The sequence below is a fragment of the Sebastes fasciatus genome, chromosome 15 (assembly GCF_043250625.1).
Source record: "Sebastes fasciatus isolate fSebFas1 chromosome 15, fSebFas1.pri, whole genome shotgun sequence".
Taxonomy (NCBI): Eukaryota; Metazoa; Chordata; class Actinopteri; order Perciformes; family Sebastidae; genus Sebastes; species Sebastes fasciatus.
The window spans coordinates 20,356,106-20,380,115 of NC_133809.1; the positions used below are offsets into that span (position 1 = coordinate 20,356,106).

The window sequence follows — 24,010 nt, forward strand, 5'->3', positions numbered from 1 at the left end:
AAAGTAAGAGGAGTTCAGCAAGGTGAAGGGGTGGAGGAAGACGATGAGCTCATTCTACTGAGTAAAAAAAGATGAGAGAAACATAATAAGGAACGTAAAACAGAAACCGCACTGATTTATGACTGGACACTTCGTTAAAAACCCCTCCATGCACATTGGTGACTGTTTATTTTTTCTATTCTCTAGCTCTTCCTGGTGTGCTTTTGTGCCTGTGTGTAAAAGTGCAGGAGCCTCACGGGTGCGGCTTTGTGAATTATGACTCCATGTTATGGAATGAAGGGGAGCGGTGCCAGAGCTTTCTTTGCAGAACTGTGAAGTTTGGTTTAGAGGCAAGAGGGGGTCTGTGTAGGCTGAGCGTGCTGTGGGTTGAATGAGCAGTGCCCACGGAGACGCACAAACACAAACATATATTTATATACATACATACCAACTGGGGTTGTCTAAAGAATAAGACTTTTGTATTCTTTACATTACTCACAAGCATTCTTCAAAGCATACTTTAAAGGTCCCATATTGTAAAAAGTGAGATTTTAATGTCTTTTATATTATAAAGCAGGTTTAAGTGCTTATAAATACTGTGAAAGTATTGAAGCGCTCTATCCATGGTGAAATATACACACAGCCTGTATTCAGTAACTGTGCGTTTGAAACAAGCCGTCAGAATTTCTGTCCATTTGTGATGTCACAAATCTACAATATATATAGTTTTTAACATAAACCTTCTAAATGTGTCCCTGTTTATTTCTGGTTGCAGTGTATGTGAGTGACATCAGCAGACAGGAAGTAAACATGGACCCAAGCTGTTGCCTAGCAACGTAATTCCGTTTAAATGCTCTAAAATGGAGCGTTTCAGACAGAGGATAAATACAGGCATATTCAGGCAGCCAGTATGAGGAATTTTTTTTGAACATTTCGGCATGTAAACATGTTCTAGTAGAAACATAAAATACAAGTATGAACCTGAAAATGAGCATAATATGGGACCTTTAAGTTTTAGAACTACCTTTCTTCAAGAGGAAATTCAGCTTACCAACACTTGAAACCTGTTTGGCGTAGGTGTAATCCATCATCATGAACCTTGGTGCTTTTGTGGTGCATTCACTGAAGCACAAACATCCACTATGACTGCGGAAAAGCGTGCAAATATTAGAGCTACGTTGATGGGAAATCAAACCTGGAAGGCAGACAGTAATCAGATACAGTAATTGTTGTAAGAAGACTGAATTTGGCAGCTTCCTGAGTTTAAAAGGTTTCTTTGCAGCAGCCAACTCTCAAATATCGGATGTTGTGATTTTCTTGGACAGAACAGCGAGGTTGGTTTTCATAACAGCCCCTGCTTGCAATTAAAGCAAGTTTCAAGTCTCTGTAAGTTGATTTTAATACAGTAATGGCATTAATTGAAACCAGTGGACGCCAGGAACATTAGAAATCAATCAAAAAAATCAGCATATGGTCTTTTGATTATTAACTCTCCCTGAGGGCCAGCACATGTAGTGTTTTGATGATGACTACATTTTAATTTCGGCCTCTCTTCTTTTTCTTCTTTCAGGGCGTAGCTCCAGTGTTAGGTGGTATGTCAAACCGTGACTCGATGGGGTTCGGGGACCTGATCCCCCAGGATGTGGTTGATATTTTTGCCCAGGAGAAGCACGGCAATGGCCGGAAGAAGCGCACTCGCTCCCTGGGCCGGGCTCTGGGCTGGCTGAAGGGCAAGAAGAGGAAGGGTCTCGACGCCAAGGGGCAGGGCCTGGGTCTAGGTCCTGCACTCGACTTGGCTTTGGACGGGCACCCCGCTGGGCATCAGGGTGGACACAAGGGAGGACAGAAGTCAGGAAAGCAGGCTCATCCACAAGGTAACGGTCATGGTAAGAGCCTACAGGATGCTCAACGGTCACTTTATCCCCTTTAGTATTTTATAAGTGTGTTTGTAACTACTATTTGACAATACTTTACAATTAAGAAAACATATTTCCTTAGCACACCATGGAGAATTTGGGTGGGTCACCTTACCAGAAACAAACACTTTTATGAAATAAAGCATTAACCTGTTGGGAAAAAAAAGCAGAGGAACTATTTGACCCGGCAAATGACATATTTAATGAATGTGGCTATTGATTAGGCTGTCCCCTAGGGCTGGGCGATAACTCAATATGATCATTTATCCTCTTTCAATGGAATCTAATCGTGATGAATTCATATATCGAGATATCGTGATACACAATTATGTCGTCTAAATTGATAATAACAAGCACATACTAGCTCAAATTTCTCAGAAAATCTGTCCATTTTGCACTAAAGTTCTTAATTAAATGAAAAGTCCTTTTCATTTGTCAAGTATTTAATTCACACAGGAGTATGCAAAACCATGTGGTTATTTCATTTAGACTATTTATTTATTGACTTACCAGAAAACATGCTATATCGTGATATATATTGTAATGAAAGATATGAATGACCTATATTGGTATAGAAGATTTTGGCCAAATCGACACGCCCCACTGTCCCCTATTAATTTCATTGATCATGAGATGAGATGTGGCAGTTTATGGCTTGCTCACCACCTTGACTAAACGATTTTCCGGGGGAAACCCTGAGATGTATTTCCTATCTTCCAGGAAGGCCGTTTGTTCCATTTCACGATAAAACAAGTATCATCTTGTCAAGACTTGAAACCTGCCTGAGCAACTTATGTTGCCCTTGGCGTCTGTGTTTGCTCCTGTAATATAAATTAATAATGTAGGACTGAAGGCATTAAATCGCAAACAATTTTGATATTTGGTTAATTGTTATTTCTTTTTATCAAGCAATACATTTGCTTGTTTCAGCTTCTCAAATGAGTAAATTTGTTGCTTTTTATACAGGTTAATTGAAAAAAAAATCATTATTTGCAGCCCTACAAAAATGCAATTTCAGCAGCTGGCAGTCAGTTTTTGGATGTCATGTTTTTAGGAGTGCTCAAGCACACCTAAATTTCATCTCAGCACCCCTAAAAGATAATTATCAAACCCTTTGAGACCTCCGACATTACTGCCTTTAGGAGACTGTAGCGGACTCAGTCTTAACACTAGAGTGAAGATATATTAATATCATATGAAGCTAGAACACCAAAGGAATCTATTGGTATCAACCATGTCATGCATGGTTGATACCAAAACAATGCTCCAAAGTTAGGCAAAATGTTTGCGAGGGAAAACTTGGCGATTTTCAAAGGAATGCTTTGACCTCTGACCTCAAGATATGTGAATGAAAATGGGTTTTATGGGTAACCACGAGTCTCCCCTTTACACAAATGCCCACTTTATGATAATCACATGCAGTTTGGGGCAATAACATGCAGTTATTTGCATGCAGTATCAATGTGTTATTTTTGCCTATTCTAAAATGGTGTGTATTTGAATATTTCTGAAACAGTTAGTCCCAAAAGTAGCCATTTCATATAGTGAGACCACTTTTTGAAACTTATGACGTCACTGTATACAATGACCTAAAAAGCCATACAGAACGCCTTACTGCATTATATTCCATTATATTTTTGTAAATTTTTTGTCACCTGGTGCCTGAATTTTGTGTTTTCCTTCACATAAGTAAAGACATTTCCACCATAACTTGATGCAGAAAAGGCAGAAATTGGTGCATAAAAATTCACCAGAATGCAGGTAATGAAGCGTTTGACGCTCAAAATTTGGAGGACCCCCCACTTAATATGTGCCCCACCCAATGTTGAAACGAAACCTACACCCTTTACTGTACACGCAACTGCACAAGCAACAAGTTCGTTAACATTTTGAACTGACATGAACCCATGAGTGCCTGCAAGGAACGAAACAACTCTAAATACATGTAAATTAAAACAGATATTTGTCAGTAAGATGAAGTACGTTATTACCTAGTGAAGCAATATGTTGCTAATGGGCTAAGGCCCACCAGTGTGGTACGGTTATGTATTGCATATTAATAGGGAGTTCTTTTTAAGACATTTAAAGACGTTTCTATAGAGCACAGTTTATCTAAGATGAGTAGGAATACGTTCCTGGGAACCAGTTGAATATGCTGCTCCTTGGCTCCGAGGCATGTGTATTTGTTCACTGGTGGGTTGTTTGAACATCACCGACTTCCTATACTCTCCTCCTGACCTTCAGCTCGCTTTGTTTGCCGTGAAAAAAAAAATCTCTGTCTGTCCTGTTCTGTGATATCGTCACTTAACTTACCTGGTCTTCAGGTTACGGGGAGGGTTAAGTGGCTGCACTGTGGCTGCCATCCACGCAGGACACGTGTGGAAGTGGACGGCGTATTTTAACCTATGTGCAACCACACACATACACATACAATTTACGTAAAACCCAACTCACACACATAGAGAACGCAAAAAAAACTTATTATTCACACGGTCTTGCAGCAACACACTTTTTCCCAGAGATGTGGGATCTTGTTGGAGCTTGCACATGTGCACTCGTATGTCAACATGCTGAACTATACCAGTCCTGTTTTCTCCTTGTGAAAACAGTTTTTTTTTTTTTTCCAGTGCGAACTGTAAGTACTAACTTTAGCTTTACACCCTCATTAATCACACCATGAAGCAGTCAGACCTGAAACACAAAAACACCAACCAGTAAAAACCTTGTTGTACTGAGTCGACCTATGCCAGAAGCAGAAAAGCGTACACAGTGTTTGGTTCGGGCTCTTTTATGTGTGTTTGTCTGACAGTGCTTGTGCAGTCCTGGATAATTGCTTTACAGACATCGGAGGCTTCGTTTGTTTCTTTTGCTGCGTCTTTCCTAAGTGTGGGGGGGATTTCCATGGGATGCAAACTCAAACTAAACCCACAACAAAAGGTGAATATGTATAAACATGTTTCCAGTCTGTGGCTTTGGTAGACGATGAATGCACAGACGAGCGCGTCATCATTGACTGGAGCACGTAGACTGCATTACACAATCTTTGCACTATATTGTGCGTTGGTTACAACAGCAGTGTGAGGCTGAGAGTTTTGTAAGAGAAAGTAAACTTTGAAGACAGATAAGGTATTTCTCCCCTGCCAAGGTCGGCTTAGAGGCTACCTCCCACATCGGGCGGAGGCCATAAATTCTTTTCTTTCATTTTTCCACACAAGAATGACTAAAAAGAGTAGATTTGTTTTTTTTTGTTATAAAAGTTGGAACCAGCCTTTACACATTGTTGTGACAGCAGCCGCAATGAATATTCTTTATATCTATTACAAATCACTACAAAGTTGTAAGTGTTGACGATTAAGTGTGATTTATGTGCCAGGTATTAGCTCCTATTGAGCTCTCAGCAATCAACGTGTTGTGTGTGGCGTGCAGATTGTTGGTGCTGGCAACAACCGCAGCAAACCTTTTTCGCCAGACGCTTCCTCTGATTAGAGAAGGAGCGCAGCGATTCCCAAAATGCATCCAGAGGAGGTTTTTATTGCAGAAGCAGGACACGGTGCAATGTTACACACTTGCCCAGAAAATTGAATACCTCCAGCTGAGCCCCTGATGATGATCTGCATTGATGCCAGAGGGGCCTCCTGCCCACTAAATGCCTGGTATGGCAGGCACGGTGCCAGTTAATTAAAAGCCATGCCAGGACTGTTACAGTGAGGGAGGAACAAGGGGTTCTGTTTTTCCTGACCCCTCCACTCCCACTGTTCCTCCTCTGTGGCACCGACACACTGGTACCACTGAGGATCACATGTATGTGTACGTATGAGACTAGTATGATCGCCTTGGTACCAACCTCAGTACATCACCTTAGACACAAAGTGTATAAAACAACATTAACATCTTTTTAAAAATAGTTTTTACAAAAAATGTACTCATACTGGACCATAAAAACAAAACATCCAATATTAGAGTTGAAATGAGAAGTTATTATTATTTGATTTGTTGATCAACAGAAAAATAATCGGCAACTATTTTTGATGATCGATTAATTGTAAAAATTGTTTTTCAAGCAGAAATGTCAAGCAACCCCGAGTTCTAGCTTCTAAACTGTGAGGATTTTCTGCTTTTCTTTTTCATATATGACAATAAACTGAATATCTTAAACAAAACAAATGAAGAAAGCAATTTGATATTATCATCACCTTGGGCTTATGGAAATTTTGATGGACATTTTTCACAATTTTCTGACTTTTTATATACCAAACGATTACTCGGTTAAGGTAGGGTTGATTTGTTGAAATTCTCTTCACATCTCGACAACAATCAATAAATTAAATGCTCTGACAAAAAAAGAAAAAAATCCTGGCTGTCACAAGACTGTAATAACCCCGTCCAATCATTTAATTTGACTTTCTCTCTAGATTTAGTGACGTTTGTGACCTAGTGGGGCTTTCATTGGAAAAGAGTTGGCAACACTGGGCTGGGTTTTTTCGGCTGGGTTTTAAAATCTATTGTACTCTTACTAGTTTCTCAAGATCACCTTTAATTGAGATAAATCAGCAGATTTCATTGATAATGAAAATAATTGTTAGTTGCAGCATTCGACAATATTACAACCAGCGCTTCAAAATGTTTTATTTGACCCATCAGTATAAAGAAGCAAATTCTGTAGTCTCTCAAAGAGTGTACTCAAATCTTTTGTCATATTGTTGCACATTTTTATTTAGTTATTTATTTTTATTTGATTTTTAGAGCAAATGTATATTTTTTTGAAAAAAACAACTAATGCACCAGATCACACTCAGAAAATAGAATTTTTTTGGAGAATGCATTTTTGGGGAAGTGTCCGTCACACCGAGTATCAAAAACTGTCACGTACCGAACACATGGCATTGAATGTCCGGTCAGATTCGTAATCCTGATTACTTATTCTTTGATCAGATATTTCCTCTCCCCGTGTGTTTGTTTTTCAGTTTCAGTTAAGGATGACAATGCAGGTTGATGTAGATTAGCATCCAAACCCTATATTGGGTCACCTTAACCTTTGCTCTTGTGGGAATGTATTTTTGTAAACAAGGCCCGTGGAGTTTGACCAGAGAGGGAACTGCACAGTAGCAGGTTTTGGAGTGATAAACTTTGGCCTCCTGGACCTTTCAGCGTGGTCAACCCATTAACTCTGCATTGTCTTATCTGATTACCAGGACAATGTTTCATCCTGAGCCAAAAGGCAGAGATTATCTGTCGTCACATGTTAATTCGCTCCCATTTGTCTGATTCCTTCCACTTTTTACATGCATACCTGCCTGACAGTGATTTATGTCCCTGCCCTGCTGTCAGTTTACGTGATCCTGTGTACAATTAGACGGTGGGCCTCTCTTATACAACCCTGGCTGCTCAGATCCTGTCTTAGCTTCATAATGGGTTTGGGTAAAAGGAAATAAGGTGAAGGGAAGACTGATTTAGGTCATACAGTCCTACCAAGGTATGCTCAGAAGGTCACCTGTTCGCTTGAAACACTCCCTCAGAGATTCCTCACATTCCTGAGCTTCATAAAGACACTTCTTTGAGGAGGCTAGAAATAGGGAGCCCTTTGTGTGTGTTTGGCATACATGCCAGGTTACGGATCATATGAGCCATTTTATTTGACTTTTGTTGAATATTTAGTTATAGACATTGTTTAATTTAAGAAATAAGCCTGAGTGTATTTATCTGTTGCTTTACTGTCAGTTAAAGGTGCCATGTGGAGCATTTGGACACCGATAAACCACATCAGTTTTGATACAGTAGTATAAAAGATTTGCAGCTTTTACGGGTTCATCACCAGGTTAGTTTTTGTGTGAAATCTGCTAGATTGTATATAAAGCAGATTACATTATTAGCAGGAAACAAAAGTGTTTTCATGGAAACTCATGTTTTCAGCTTTGGGATGGCAGATAGTAGAAGAAGTAAAAGACTGATGGAAAACTTGCAACACATTGTTCATTTAGGGAAGTGAAAGAAAACAAGGAGGCAACAGGGCACCAAAATTGTACACAAGACAATGTGCAGTGAAACACACTCAGGAGATTGGGGATATTTTATGAAGAACGCTAAGGCTAGCAACGATTAATTGAAAATGATGTTGCTGTTAGAAAATGGTACCTTTTAATATTGTTTACAACACTGTAGTTTTGTGTGTTATTGTAGTTGCATGATGATGACACGATTACAAGGGCGGGAGAACAGGTTTGAGAAAACTGACATGCAGTAGAGTTTCGTTTTCTGCCTCTCATGGCAGGAAATAATCAACCAGCCCGCCTTTTTATACACTGCCATGTCAGGTCAGGGTGTATACCTCAGAGCGATATTATTTAGCCTTTCTGTGAAAAGCACTTGTTGATTCTGTCATGAGCTTTTTGTACATTAAATCACCGAAGTGGAGCGAGGATAGGGTTGTTTTTATTATTATTATTTGGGTTACTTTTTGTCACTTTGTGTATAAGATATCTGAAAATTAAGCTGACACAACACAAGCTTAGGTGTTATGTGAGAATCAAGCCGATGCTGACGTCGTGGGAATTTCTGTAGATTAGGACTGGCCTAACTGTATAAACAGTTGCACAAATGGTTGTTTATAATTACAGGGCTTTATGGGTATTTACTAGGATTTTATTTCAATAGGTGAAGAGTCACCACACCCGCATGACAGAGGAGATCATATTTAGGTCACTCAAATGGTAAAAGAGGTTTACTAAAGTGCCAGTTTGCCCTCTAGTCCCAACTGAATAATGCGCTCCAGTATCATTTCATCAAGTTCCTTTTATTCTCTGCAATCCTCTAATGTTTGGTGTCAGTGTTAAGCAGGACGGCCAAAAAGCAACGGTTATAATTATTTATGAAATCATACGTTGTTTCATTGTCAAAATGTGCAGATAAGTTACTGTGGCTTTGCACCAACTGTCTAGGCTATTGTCACGAAAGGAAAATGTTTGCCAACACACTGTGGCTTGGAAAGTTTTGTGAGTCACCAGTCATGACTTCTGTAGTCAAATGAGGCAGTTTTTTAAGCAATGGGGCTTACTGTAGAGGGTAGAAAATCACTGGAGTACTGGTGAAGATAACTTTGTTGGTTTTACCGAGTATTCATGGTTTCTTCTTCAAGAACACACTGTTCTTCCGGGATGCATTCAAGGCCTGGAGCTGTGATAAGCATGCTTGTATATAATTGAGGGACTTGCCCAGTTTACATCAGCACAGGTGTCTTAGTGCCCAGAGGTGTTGGGGAGGTGATCCACCATTTAATTTATTCTGAAGAATCAGTGGGCAACTCTGGGGTCTGAAAAGTGAAGCCAATGCTTAAGTGCCTTAAACTTGCATTATTTCTAGCAGCCAGCAGGGGGCGACTCCTCTGGTTGCAAAACATTATGTTTTAGGGCGTGGCTACCTTGTGATTGACAGGTCGCTACCACGGCGTTGTCCGGTCTGGGAGTTGTCCGTGTTTTCGTCTTAGAACTTTAACCCTTTCACAGTGTGTTTTCAGTTTGTGAAAGTTAAATTACAACCTATTTGGTCACCTGAAAGCGTCTTATTCAGCGTTCAGTTGTCATGCTGTCATGCTCACAATAACAAATGGTAACATGCTAGGTAACATTTAGCAGGTAATGTTCACCATGGTCACTATCTACCATCTTAGTGTGTTAGCATGCTAACATTTGCTAATTAGCACTAAAGACAGCCGAGGCTGATGGGAATGTCATCAGTTAGCGGGTTCGTTTGGTCATTTTGTCAAATTTTGACCTGCTGGTGGCGCTAGAGGAAAAGTTAGGGGATGACCAAAGTCATTTTTTGGGGACCATCACTGAAATTTCGTGGCTAATCATCCAGTAGTTGTTGAGATATTTAAGTCTGGACCAAAGTGGTGGACCAACCGACAGACCGCCACACCGCTAGCAATAGCTACAAATGTGTGCTTCTTTTTCTTTAATTGTGATTTAACTAACACTTAATAACTTACTATGGATTGTACCTTAAAAACACCCAGTCCATTATTAGTGTCTTTATTCACTCTTGTTCTAATGAGACTGTGGAACTGTTTTATTAATCACATATATAGTGGGAGCCTGTAGCAACGCTTTGCTTATATTAAACAGGTACTAGCAGGCCTGAATATTTGACATTCTCCTGCCGGTGTTTTAATGGGATTTGATTTTTTTGCTTATGGCTAAGCCTATGAAACTGGCACTGAGTTCACTCACTCTTGACCTGTGGAACTGTGAAGTGACAGATGAAGGCTGTCGGGAGGTTCAGGATGTCATGTAATGACATTAACTATGGTGCAAAAAGTGGCCACCTGCAAAATAACAGTGCGCCCACCTTGAGTATATTTCTGGAGGTATCCGATACATGCTGGTTTGCTGTGTTGTCTGACAGCGAATTAGAGTGTAACCCGCATCGTGCCAGATGATGCAGGCGTATCCGTTACCTGGATTGTTATCCTTGTCACACCACGCTTCGTCCTTCCTTCCTTTCAGCTGAGATGTTTATATTTAATTCATTGACAACCAAGAGCGTGAAAGTAGTCAATGGAGCGCACAAGCCTTGACCAGGAAGCGTCCAGTCAGTGTATCCAGAGTGTGCATACTTAGAGAAACAGAGAGCCTCCAGCCCTTTCCCACTGTCATCACAGTGTGTTCAGTTGGGTTTGTGTGCTGTTTAAAGAGGCTTAAGCACCTGGCAGACCGCAACACCCTCAGAGCCGGAGAGAATGATGTCTCTGCGTGGCTGTCTGCCTGGCGGGGCAAAACAAGAGAGCAGGGCAAGTTAGGGCAAGGACGCGAGGTGTGTGTGGGGTATTTGCATCTGTTTGATTCTCATGGAGCGGTTCTAGGAAGAGTCACATCACGTCAGCGGTAGTTTGACTGTGTTAGTGTGTGTGGTGCTTTATTTAAAGCCGGGGTCTCAAACTGTTGCTCTTTAAGGTACATTTTAACTATATACACTCTGAAACAAGGCAACTCGTTACAACTCGTTGCTGGCATTCTGCCCGTTTAGTATATAGATTAGATGATATTATCAACAAGAGCTGCAACAATTAATTAATCGATTCGTTGTCAACTATTAAAATTAATGGCCAACTATTTTGAGAACAGTTTGAGTAATTTTTAAGTGGTTTCTTTACAGTAAACTGAATATCTTTGAGTTGTGGACAAAACAAGTCATTTGAGGACGTCATCTTGGGCTTTGGGAAACACTAACATCTTTCACCATTTTCTGACATTTTATAGACAAAACAACTAATCGATAAATTGAGAAAATAATCAACAGATTAATCGACAATGAAAATAATAATTAGTTGCAGCGACTTCACAAAAACGTATCCGTTGTCCATCCCTTTTGAAACTACAGTATCTGCGCTATAGTACCTGTCAGGCAGAGCTGTAGCCGCTGAAGACAGTGAGGTCACGTTCTCAGTATTTTTTGGGTGATTTTAGTAAACTGGAAAGAGATTTACATTCTACAATTAAAATAGAATAACATACGTGAGTGTTTTACAGGCTGACACTAATATTTCTACATCCAATAAAGTTAGATTTGGCCTCTTTTAGGTAAAATAAAATAAAAAATAAGTTAAGGATTCAGTATTTTCTCGCTAGAATTTCAGTCCTGGCAGTGTGGAGAGGTAATGGAAATATGGAAATACAATTTTACAGAAAATGTAATCAAACAGTTTACTGAATAAATATATATATATATATATATATATATATATATATATAAATAAAAATAAAACAAATTTTAGAGACTTGTCCTGGTCTTGGTGAATCAAAGTGCTGTTGGTCAAAGATAAAATGTTAAATGTGAAATTTCTATGCTCTGATTTTGAAGCCTTGCAAGAAAATTAAATATGAAAAATGAAAAATAGTCAATAGAAAGAATAATTTCTTGGTCTTTCTTTCTCAATCGAGTCACAGATCAGTGCTCCTAATCTAAAATGGGTGGTCACAGCTAAAATGTAATAAGTATTGCCATGGTTACATACAATAAACACTCCTCACTGCCGTCTGTGTCACTGGTTGTAATTTGTTTACAGTAGTCGATGAAGCAACATATCTCCTGAACCCGTCTGTCTCTGTTTACTGCCAGAGATTTTACCAAAACATGCTTCCCAGCAGATGTTTGCTCATTTAAAATGTCCTACTTTAAATCATTATTCACGTCATAAACTGTAATCATAATTCCCCCCTGGAGCTGATTTTTTTTTTTAGCACATTGTTTTTCCTCATTAGAGATTGAGGTCTGAATGAACTGGTCACGCAGTACCACATCATCCATTAGATTTAGTCTGTTTATCCAAATCCGAGATGTAAACATCCGTTTTGGGTTCATACATAATCACAACCGGCTCGTTAATACGGCCAGCTTCAGTGACAGATGGTGTCTTTAATATGTCAGTGATTAATTTGGACACAATTACAATGTGATCACAGAACCAGTGATAATATGAGCCCCTCATTAGCGTGCAGCCGTTCCCCACCCAGAGGCCTCTCCAGTCGAGTGGCCTGTATCATGACAACCAGTAAAGTGTTGTCCTAGACTGCATAGCAACTTTCTGTTTACATCTATAGGTGGAAGCCTCCACTTAAGCAGGCTGTTCAACTAGTGATCTTTTCCTCCTTGTTACTATGTACTGGTAACACATGCGGTTCATTTATTTTTTTCTTCTCTCGGTAAACTGCTTTTGTCTTGAGTCACTCGTTGGGATCACGACCATGGGAATGTTTTCCATTTATTCAGATGGCACACATTCCATGTCATGTCTGCTCAGCACACCAGGAAGTGAACAACTTTAGCCGCAGATGAGTTTGAGGTGGCCTAAATAGGAAACAAAAACAAAACAAGATGAAGAAATAGTCTCAAAAACAGAAATTTGACTCAAAAACAAGTTTAAAAAAAGGCATTTAATGCTCCACCAGATCATACAATTCATCTCTAGATAGAAGCTCTTGATGAGTAATTTAAGATATTCTGTCATCCTCTGTGTTTTTGCTGCACAGCAACAAATCTAACGTAACGCTGCTGGGAACAATGGGGGAACATTTTTCACATGTGTGACCATGTGCTGTGGAGCTGCAGGCCTCTTTTTAAACATGTTTTTAATCTTGTTTTTAGGAATAGATTCTTTCAATTCACTTACTCCCCCTTGTGGCACAACAATAAAGTTATATGTCTCAAAATGAAGTCTTGAGGAAGTAAATACATTCACTAGTTCTATAATGAAAATAGTGTATAATCTAACAAAGCAGTATAGTGTTATTTATTAACAGTGCTAAAGCTGTGGCTCAAGTGAGAGGGAGCCATCCGTGACGTACCTCAAATCCCTGACAACAGCTTTCTCCCTTCCGTTCAATGTTTACATGTATGATCTCAGTTTGATCTGTGCCCTGACTGACCAATCCGGGGCGAGCAGGCCTGCGGATGGGGAGCAACAGTGGGATGCTGGGTATCTTGTTGGCAGCGAGTGGGGGAGATACAATAGAGAGGGATGGCAGGAATTAGGCTGCTGAGGATTAGTGTCTGAGCTCTGATTGTCTATTGGCTGTAGAGACCTTCAGCGTTCCGCAACTGAACTGACAACAACAAGTTCATCAAAAACAAGCAAGACTATCATCCTGCCGTGGTGTATCCAGGATGTGTTTTGAACTGACAGACTGCACCTTTAGATTTTCCTCCTCTTTCTTTAACCCAACTCGGGCGTAGTTTTGGTGTACTTTTGGATTACTTTACAAGAAACCATGGTTGTGCTTCTGACTAACAACTCTAGCAATACTTTCTACTGCTTTCCAACTCTCTTCAAGAGGAAAGGTGAGTAAAATTAGCTCAATTGTTTTCAATTACAAGACAACAGACGTAATTGGTTTGATGACGCTAACCAATTGTTCCTGCCCTGATTGTTAAAACTGCTATTCAAGTATGATCGGGACAGGCTGGATCAACTGGCTCGCCCAGGACAGGCAGTAAAGTAATTAAAGTGTGGTCATTCAGTGTCGCTGAGGACCATTAATAACTACTGTCAGTTTATTATGTTTACTCCCTTTATTTATAATACACTGCAATTTCTAGTCTCACTTTATCAGCTAATACTTTCTCCAAATCGTACTAAAATAGAAAGAACTATTAGAATTTGGCATATTTATAGATAATTGCTTATCGGGAGCGGCCCTAATGCTGTTACAAACGAGACAGTGGTATAAATTAGTAGCGATCACTGAGCACATGGCTGCCGAGGCTAATTCCAGCATGCACATTAGAGTACAGCAAGGTGGCTAAAAGTGGAGCAGCTGTCACCATTACATAAAAGTGTCTTAGCAGGTTGTTAGCCCAGTGATCCCAGACTGTGTCCTGGTGGCGTTGGTCAGCAAATCAAAAGCTAGTGTCACATTCGTTTTTATATATATTTCATAAGTTTCTTACTTTAATTTTTATATAAAGTCTTTTTAAAATGCAAAAATTACAATAATCCATACAGAGTTTTGCACCTTCTTTTTTTTCAACACTGTTTTTATTGTGCTTTTAATAATTCAAACTTGTAAAACACAAATCTCCACATGACAGGTAATACAAAGTATAACCTCATATAATACAAATTTACAGTTCACAGAAGAGTGTATTGCCTTACCAACAGTCTTACTAACAGAAAAAGAAAAGAGTAATAATTAAATTAAATAAATACTAATATAAAAAATATTAAATAAAAATAATAATAAACAAAAATAGAATTTTTTTATTAAAAAGGCCAACAGTCTTACCAACAGAAAAAAATAAAGTAATAATAAAATTAAATAAATAATAATATAAAAAATGTTATATATATTTTTTTTATTTAAAAAACAAAAAAATTAAAAAGGGGGGTAGATGCCTATTACCCTTGTCAGCGAACCCATTGGTGTATCTGCAGAGGGTCGGTCCAAATTCTATTTCTATAATCAAGTGTGACTAAAGAGTAAGTGAGAAGCTCGCAATGAAGATGGTGGTATACATATTTGTTAATGTTTCAGTTTCTGGTCTGGCTAAAGTAATTTATATATAAGGCGACCATATTATGTAGAACTTACCCTCCTGTCTTTTTAATGAGAACTTTATTTTCTTTAAATCTAAATGTGTCATCACTTCTCTCATCCAATTTGCATGAGTAGTATTAATCTGCGTGGTAGCAAACTAACAAATGTTATCATATTGCACTCTGGACTAGCTTTCCCCACTATAGGATCTATAACACTAAAAAACACTGTTAGAGAGTCTAAATCCACATTTCTATTAAATACCTTAGTTTGAAAAATACTTCTCCAATAGTTCAACAAGCTAGGACAGCTCCAGAACACGTGTGTCAGTGATTTTGGCACTTTCTAAGTAAAACTATAACATTAAAACCAGTAACTCAAATCTTGCAAATTGTTATTTTTTTCTGGATGGCACCCATGATTCATGACATGGCTTTTCAGGCGTTTTATAATTAGTTAATAAAAGATGTACATTGCATGTAACAAACGATTGAATGAATGTCCTTTTCACTGTTAGGCAAGAAGGAAATGCCGTAATACCGAGCATACGGTAGATTTTTGATGTGATAATCCATTCTTAAAAAGTCCCTGTCAGAGTCACTGGAGCTTAATCCGGCACGAGTGGAGCGAACGAGCTCAGCCATTTTAATTCGCACACTCTCATGTTAATTAACCCTCAAACATAATTACTGTTCCTGTGCTTAAATGACACCCGAATGCTCTCATCCCGTCCATATGGCCCCCCTCATCTACTGTTACAGTAACACAGAGCTTTGAGTTGATCCCGACTGATCCCCTCTCTCCCCTCTCTCTTTATTTCAAGCTGTCCCAAAGCGAGATGACGATGACAAGACCTCGGCACCCCCGTTGCTCCAGGAGAACGTGTTCATCGAGGCCAGCCCGACCAGGTACCTGGAGAACCTTCACACTGAGGCTCGGGAGGGATTGAAAATGATGCAGCAGGAAGGTACAAAGCACTCTCGTGATACAGCCTTACATCTTGGCACAGAGGTGTGCCATGCCAACATGTTGACAACCGTCTGTATATTACACAAGAGGGTGTGCACCAGAGCATATAAACACTTCTAAGAATTTTTAAATGCTATTATAAGTCTGTTAAATGTTACTCTCCTTACAGAAACAAATTATGGAGTGGAGTTCCAGGACAATGAGAGCACAGTTGTAAGTGACACATCACACCCAGAATTGCTATTTTTTCCGACACACACCAAATTCACAGTTCTTGTAACCGTGTTTTTATTTTTATTTTCTTTAATAAAAGATTGTCTCTCCTTTTTGACAGTCGACAATGTCGGTCCACACCGACGGGGAAGGGTTTATGTCCGACAGTACCCTCGCTGACACAACTTCTGTTGTCTCTGTACAATCATCTGTGTCCACAAGATCCTCCCGCTCTGGACTCACCAGGCAAGGTAACTTCACCGCAAGCCTAAAATACTATTTATATCCCATCTTGGTCATTATTCAGCACATGGTGATGCTCACACAGAAAAAGACAGATTAAACATTTAATGGGAGAGATGTAATGTATTCACTGTAAAAGGGCCTGTGTGTAACATTTCAGGGATCTATTAGCAGAAATGGAATATAATATTCATATTAGGGCTGTCAAAGTTAAAGCAATAACGTGTTAAAGCAAATAGGTTGCAGAGGGCTCAGTTTTAAAGCTAGAGTGAAGATACTGGCATCACATGAAACTAGAAAACCTATCCATTGATACCAACCATCCTACTAGCTTGTCTTGAAGAAGGATAAATAACGCTCCAAACTTACACTAGATTTTGGCGAGGAAAAATGGTATTGTCATTTTCAAAGGGGTCCCTTGACCTCTGAGCTCAAGATATGTGAATGAAAATGGGTTCTATGGGTACCCACGAGTCTCCTCTTTACAGACATGCCCACTTTATGATAATCACATGCAGTTTGGGGCAAGTCATAGTCAAATCAGCACACTGACACACTGACAGCTGTTGTTGCCTTTTGTTAAATGCAGTACCTGTGAGGGTCTCTGAACAATATTTGTCATTGTTTTGTGGTGTTAATTGATTCCCAATAATAAATATATACATACATTTGCATAAAGCAAGCATATTTGCCCACTCCCATGTTGATAAGAATATTAATTACTTGCTACATCTCCATTTAAAGTAAATTTGGGAATTTTGCAACCACACCACTAGATGTCGCCAAATCATACACACTGTACCTTTAAATTGATTGTTTTAAGGATCAGTGGATCATGTTTTCCTCTATTTTCTCTCATCCCTGTGTCTGCCCAGAATCAACATTCAGGCCCTTGACCTCTGGGAAAAAGACCAAGACAAAGAGAAGACACAGGAAGACTGTTGGAGGTATCCCACAGCATGTTCAGAGAGAACTTGGTAAGCAGCTCATCATTTAAACGTATTATGACATCTGTTTATGAATTACTATTTAAATTGTGTGCACTATATTCAGAGATATCATGGTATTGAATATAGTTGTGTTACTGTCTTCTGTATAGAAAATATGGATGCTTTATATGTCCATTTCCTCAGTTATTAATATGAACTTCTGTCTCCTCTCAGGCCTGGACAGAGCGGCTTGGTCAGTGACTCAGAAGTTCGATGAGGAACAGCTTTATAATGGGGACACTGAAAACAGCCCAACAACCACTGATGGGCCACAACAGGGAGCCGGCACCAGCCTTCAGAAAAGGAACGCCATCCACCCCCTCAACAAAGACCAGCTCGACCAGCTTAGTGCCAGTCATAGGGATGACCTGCACCACCTGGGAACTGACTTGTCAGATGAGCAGAGATCTCAGTCCTTGGTCGTACCCTGGATGAACACCGCTGAGGGTCTGCCCAGCCCCGTCATATCCATGTCACCCCAGGCCCCCTACATGTCCAAAATCATTCCCAATGCTGTGTTGCGACCCTCCGTCGATGTGGTGGAAATCAGCCGCGGACGGAGTCGCAACAGCGTCCGCACCGTCAGCAAGAGCAGCCTGGTGCTATCCAGCCCGTCCCCGTCCCGTGCTTCCTCTAGAGCCTCTTCCTCCAGAACCACTTCCTCCAGATCCTCCAACATAACCTCCGCCTCCCGCCAGAACCCTCCCAATGTGTCCGACAGCTCTTGTTGGAGCAACTCCGACTCCTCAGAGACCTTGGTGTCTGACTCCTCTACCATCTCCAGGAGCAGCACCCCCAGACAGAAGAGGCTGCAGGACGGAGATGTGTCCGCTAAAGAGGACAAAATCAGTGTTCACTCCTCCAACAGTAAGGCTTCAAACGGCAGGCTTGTTGTTAAGGGAGACGAGGCTAAGAAAGATGGGCCGTTTGGTCGCAGCCTCTCTGTCATGAAATCCAAGAAGGCTCCTCCTCCTCCAAGCCGCTCCTATTCCCTTCACAATAAGATGAAGCGACGGTCACGTGATCTGACAGAGGTTAGGGTCAATTCTGGTGAGGAAAATGAAAAAAACAAACCGGGATCTTCTCCTGCGCCCTCCAAAGCCATAGACAGCCCTGGATATCATGCTGACACCAGTTCTCTGGACGACTCCGCAGGTTCTGGGTCATTCAGTCCCATCAGATCCCAGCAGCAGGCACAGAAGGCAGAGGGAGCGGTTTCCAAAGAGAAGCAGAAACCACATCAGGAGAATAAGCTAAGCAAAACAGTCTCCCCATCCAGTGGCTACTCCAGCCAAGATGGCACATCCACACAGGTTTCTAAACAGCCCCACAAGAGAGGCATCTTGGCAAAGCTTCAAAGGTTATTTCCCGGGTCCGCTCCTGCTGCTTCAACTGCATCCCCTCTCCAGCAGCCAAAGGATCTCAAACCTGACACCGCAGTCGATACCGTCAATGTCAGCCCTTCTGTAAGGGCCTTGAGAGAACTCTTCAACATCCCTCCGCCACCTAAAGTCCATGCACCTCCGCCCCCTCCTCCAGAGGTATGGGCTCACAGCAAGCGTAGCGTTGAGCTGCTGCTGGGACCCCCGGCACCCGATAACCTTCAGGCCATCATAAAGAAGAATCCAAAGGACAGGAGACAACAGAGGCAGTCTCCCTCTGCATCTACAGAGGGCTCTGTGAAGAGCTTGGTGGTAGAAAGAAAACACAATAATCCGGCTGTAACGGTGGAGTCCGTTAACGGATCCGTTCATGTGCTGGAGACAAAGAAAGTTCAAGAAAGTGTGATTTTGAGTGACGGACTGGCTGAGCAGAATGTTGATTTGAAAGGAAATAGCGATGTGACAGAAAAAGTTGAGAAAGTAAAAGTAAGCAACATAATAAGTGTGATGTTAGCAAAGGCTGTAGAGAGACGTGAAGGAAGGCTGGAAGCAGTGAGAGAAGAAGAAGAAGTCAAAAAGGCATCCATACAAGCGCCAGAGGTTACGTTACCTGCCATTTCATTAGTACGCATGCCTCCATCTCCCTCTCCTGCTCTGGTGCACCATCCTCCCCAACAGACCACATCCCCCGAGTCGTCCTGGCCCCCACCACCTCCACCAATGGCACAAGCGGGCGTCAATGGGACTGATGGGAATGATTTACCTCTTCCGCCTCCCCCAATGTTTGGTGAAGTGGGGTTAGTTCTACCCGTTCAGGTGCCACCAGAGAGCTCCGTTCCTGGTGAAGACTCCTCTTGTACAGCTACGTCTGTTACATCAGTGGTGAAAATAGAGGCTGAACCACTGAATATCCCACCTCCCCCACCATATATGGCTCCCCCTCCACCAGCTAAAGCGGTCTCCCCTCCTACGACTAAAAAGGTCCCTCCTCCACCACCACCTAAAGACGTTTCTCCTCCGCCACCGCCTAAGAAGGTTTCTCTTCCATCACTTATAGTGGGTTCTCCTCCACCACCTAAAGACGTTTCTCCTCTGCCACCGCGTAAGGAGGTCTCTCCTCCACCACCTATAGTGGTTTCTCCTCCGCCACCCCCTAAAGAGGTCTCTCCTCCACCACCTACAGTGGTTTCTCCTCCGCCACCGCCTAAAGAGGTCTCTCCTCCACCACCTGATGAAATCCCTCCTTCACCCCCTAAAGAGGTCTCTCCTCCACCACCTACAGTGGTTTCTCCTCCGCCACGGCCTAAAGAGGTCTCTCCTCCACCACCTGATGAAATCCCTCCTCCGCCACCTAAAGAAATCCCTCCTTCACCACCTAAAGAGGTCTCTCCTCCGCCACCTGAAGAAATCCCTCCTTCACCACCTAAAGAAGTCTCTCCTCCGCCACCTAAAGAAATCCCTCCTTCACCACCTAAAGAGGTCTCTCCTCCACCACCTAAAGAAATCCCTCCTTCACCACCTAAAGAGGTTTCTCCTGTGAGGCCCAAAGAGTCCTCTCCACTTGTTAATGACGTCTCTGTCACACTGGTTACGGTGGTATCTCCTCCACCAGTTAAAGAGGTCTCCCCTCCACTGGTTATCGAGGTCACCCCTCTGCCTCCTAAAGAGGTCTCCGCCCTGTCCACTGAGGAGGTTTCTCCTCCATCTTCTCAAGAGAATGCATGTCAATCTTCTGAAGAGACGACGCCTGTCAGCCAGTTTGCTCCACCACAAAGTATTCCACCTCCACCACCACTATCATCACAACCCAAGTCATCAGAGCAGGAGATTGATCCCCCACAAGAGAGCATCCCACCTGAATCTGAATCTAACCTAACATCTGACAGTATTGTCGCTCCCCCTCAGAGTATCCCCCCTCCGCCTCCTGTACAGCTTGTCCTCCAACCTCAGGTTGTGCCCCAGACCACTGATGGTCCAGCAAGCCAGGAGCCCTCCCCTTCACCACCATCTGAAGTCTCCATCCCACCAGCTCTTGAAAATTCTCCTACACCAGAAAAGGCTCAAGAACCTGCCCCTTTACCTCCACCATTACCTGTGCAGGGTGTCGCCGATATTAAGGATCAGCCTAGTCCTGCAAGCACAGAAAACCAAACCCTGGAGCAGACATCTGTCCCTGTGGTACAGGAGGAACCCACTCCTACCCCCACCCTTCTGCAGATGGTCATGCTGCGGTCAGTCAAAAGCAGCCCTGAGCCTCCTAAAGCTCAGGATCCACCAGAGGCTGAGGTCACGAAGAGGAAGCAGCAGCCCAGCAATCCGGTCTCAACCACATCTGCCAATGGTGAAGTTCCTCAGAAGCCCATCAGACGGTCTCTGATCCTCCTCTCTCCCACCTCTCCAACATCCACCTCGCCACCACCCACCTCTCCACCTGCTACAGTTACTGAACAACCAGCGCTGCCCATGTCCCAGTCTGTTTTGGTTCTACCTTCATCCCCAGTCGCCTCCCCTACGAAAAAGTCTCCCCCTGCCATGACCGCCTCTCCTTCCATGAACCTACAGGAGGCCATCCGCCTGAGGACAGCAGCCAGATCAAAAGCCGGCCCCCCAACTCGCCTCAGCTTGCACTCCCCAACATCACCGATAGACCTCCACAGGTCCCCCACCAGCACAGCAAGCTTCATCTTCTCCAAGAGCAACAAAAGAGTGGTGATTGAGACCAAGCCGGCACCGGAGACCGTAGAGAAGAAGTTGGAGGTTTCCCCTGTAACTAAGGTGGCGAGTGAAGCGGAGTGGGTGAAGAAGATGCCACCGCCCGTTGCAAAGAAACCCAAAAAGGGCAAAGAGATTGAGACCAGTGAAGGGACGGAGCAAACTGCAGGACAGGAAGCACTGCAAGAGAGTATCATGGGTAAGAGAGATTATTCACTATAAATAAAGCAGAGTTAGACTGGAAATGATGAACAAGACTAAGAGTCTATACAGCCATGTTAGCGGCTCTGTGAGGCTGTACTTTGGCAGAGGAATCCTTTGAGCTCAATACCAACGTGACAGTGGTATTTAGGCCACGTTCACGTCATATCATTTTGACCATAATTATGAGCAACCAAGTCTGAAAAACAGTTCACGTCAGCTCCCATAATGTAATTCTAAGTCAGGATATTTATATATTTCTAAATAAATTACAACATTAATACTAATAGAATCAATTCAGCTAATTTAGAAACAGTTTGTACCTGGTTTCACTTGTTAACAAGTATGTAACACCACAAAGTAGCTCATTTAGGCTATTTCTATGACGTGACTACAAGGTTAGCTGGGGTGTTAACTATCATGGAATAAAGTAGGAACACTCCAAAGTGGGATTAACGGGAGGTTTTCCTGTTCTTTCCATTAGCCCGACATTGCATCAATGCAGGTTTAAAGGTGCTCTATACGATATGCAGAGCCATTAATATAGCAGCAAACAACTATTTGCCATTTAAAGATATAGAGGAGTAATGTCTACCTGAGCAGAGAATGAAGTCGCTCCCCCTCTGTGTGTTGTCACGGGCGCGCATGCTTTTAGTGCATGTTCATGCATTTGAGCGTGCCCCACTGGCTGGCCCACGGACGCGGCTCTGCACTGCTCTTATACGCCGATTACAGCTGATAACGCCGTCCCGATCGACTGCATCATTATGGAAGCGTAACTGTACACTGTTATCTCTGCATTGTTAGCGCTGTAAGCATCGTTAGCTGCGAGCTGCCGGCCAAGGCCCATTGAAAGAGGCTGGGACATGAGTCTTGGGGTATGGGGTATAGCACATGCGCAGTGTAACTGGAGCTGCGGTCGTGAGTTGCGATTGGCTCAATTTTGGCGAGTGTAGACCAGATTTTACTGCGCATGTGTTGTACTCCAAAGATATGACGCCTTGATGATGCGTGACATCTCCTCTTCGCCATGTCGAGAGCTGTTGAGTTAATGGAAATGCTCCCGATCTCGCATTTAGCACCTTTAATGTTTACCATGTTCACCATCTTAGTTTAGCTTGTTAGCGTGGACAAAGTGATTACAATTAATTCTGAAGAGGAAATTAATGTAAAATTTCATGGCAATCCATCCAAAGTGGTGGAGCAACCAACCTACACTGCCATCTTTAGAGCCATGCCGCTAAAATCCAAATGAGTTTTTATGTTATTGTACAACTCTTCTAGACTCCGTCAAACTAACTCTGCCTAAATTGTCCAACCTCAGATGCTGCGGAGAAAACGAATGGGACAGCAGGTACTGTTGAAGGAGGAGCGGCACCATCGACATGATTGTAAAGAGTGAAGGAGACCTGGGGAAGGACTTAACCAATAACACTAAATTTGCTGCAAGTGGGTCTTTGTGTGACAGACAAGAAGCTGGATTTGGATAGATGAGATGCTTGTGTCAAAGATTGCATTTTGGAGAAGTTCTGGATTTGAAAGGAAATCCTTTGACTTTGATGATGTTAATGGTGTGGGTCTTAATTTTCTCAAGTACTCATTTTGCATTTTACTAAGAGTGAAAACAGCATATTTTCTTTTGCCAGAGGGTCTTTGAGCTTTACCGTTGCAAGAGATGGGACTATATCGCCCTCTAGTGCCACTTGTGTCCTGCTGAATCAGAGCTTTAGTCAGTACTCGCAACAATGGGACTTTTGGGCGCTCATCTGTAAATATAGCAAGATTTTGTACATTTAACATATCCAGTAATGACGGATCTGTGCTACAGAGTTTTGTTTGTATTTTCTCCAAAAGAGTTTCCACACCAATTATATTTGTTTAAAAAAAAATTAAGTTATTTTTCCTGTTTTCATGTTCAGAGGACGGTCTCTTCTTCTTTGCAATGTTGTGTTACATCCGAATATCATTTAAATCATCTTTGTTTGTATAGCTCTTAATCGTTTCCCAATTTATGTTCTCAAAAATCCCACGTGTAATTTTTTTATGATTCAAAGCTCTTTATGATGCGTGACTTAACGCCACAGAAAGGAGCAGACATGTAAAGCAATACTAGTCATTATTTTCTGCTGCTTTTAGTTACTGATAATGGAGGCGTTGCCATTCCTCAGTTATTGCTCATACAGTGTGATATTTCTGTGTTGAACTATAATATATTTCAAGCTGGTTTCAGACACTGTAATGTAATAAATCATTTATCATGGAAAGAATAAAGTTTTATGGACAGATCAAATTGCCACATTGACTGAGGAGGATCCTTTTACCTTCCAATTTTCCTGTATTTTCTTATTTCAGCCTCCTCTTCTTGAGCCTCAAGTATG

General features: G+C 41.9%; 1 protein-coding gene across 2 annotated transcripts in view; it reads left to right on the plus strand.

Annotated features, from left to right (window-relative positions):
* Positions 1–23,922, plus strand: part of LOC141783088 (uncharacterized) — a 33,375-nt gene extending 9,453 nt beyond the window's left edge. Inside the window, exons 2-8 of one of the 2 annotated variants that reach the window (XM_074660059.1) lie at positions 1,550–1,865; positions 15,747–15,890; positions 16,062–16,105; positions 16,227–16,356; positions 17,224–17,325; positions 17,512–21,630; positions 22,957–23,922. In XM_074660059.1, the coding sequence (XP_074516160.1) occupies positions 1,574–1,865; positions 15,747–15,890; positions 16,062–16,105; positions 16,227–16,356; positions 17,224–17,325; positions 17,512–21,630; positions 22,957–23,021 (4,896 nt within the window). In that variant the 5' untranslated portion in view covers positions 1,550–1,573 and the 3' untranslated portion in view covers positions 23,022–23,922. The remainder of the gene's footprint in view (positions 1–1,549; positions 1,866–15,746; positions 15,891–16,061; positions 16,106–16,226; positions 16,357–17,223; positions 17,326–17,511; positions 21,631–22,956) is intronic. The other variant, XM_074660058.1, reaches the window with a different exon arrangement.
* Positions 23,923–24,010: the final 88 nt, after the last annotated feature.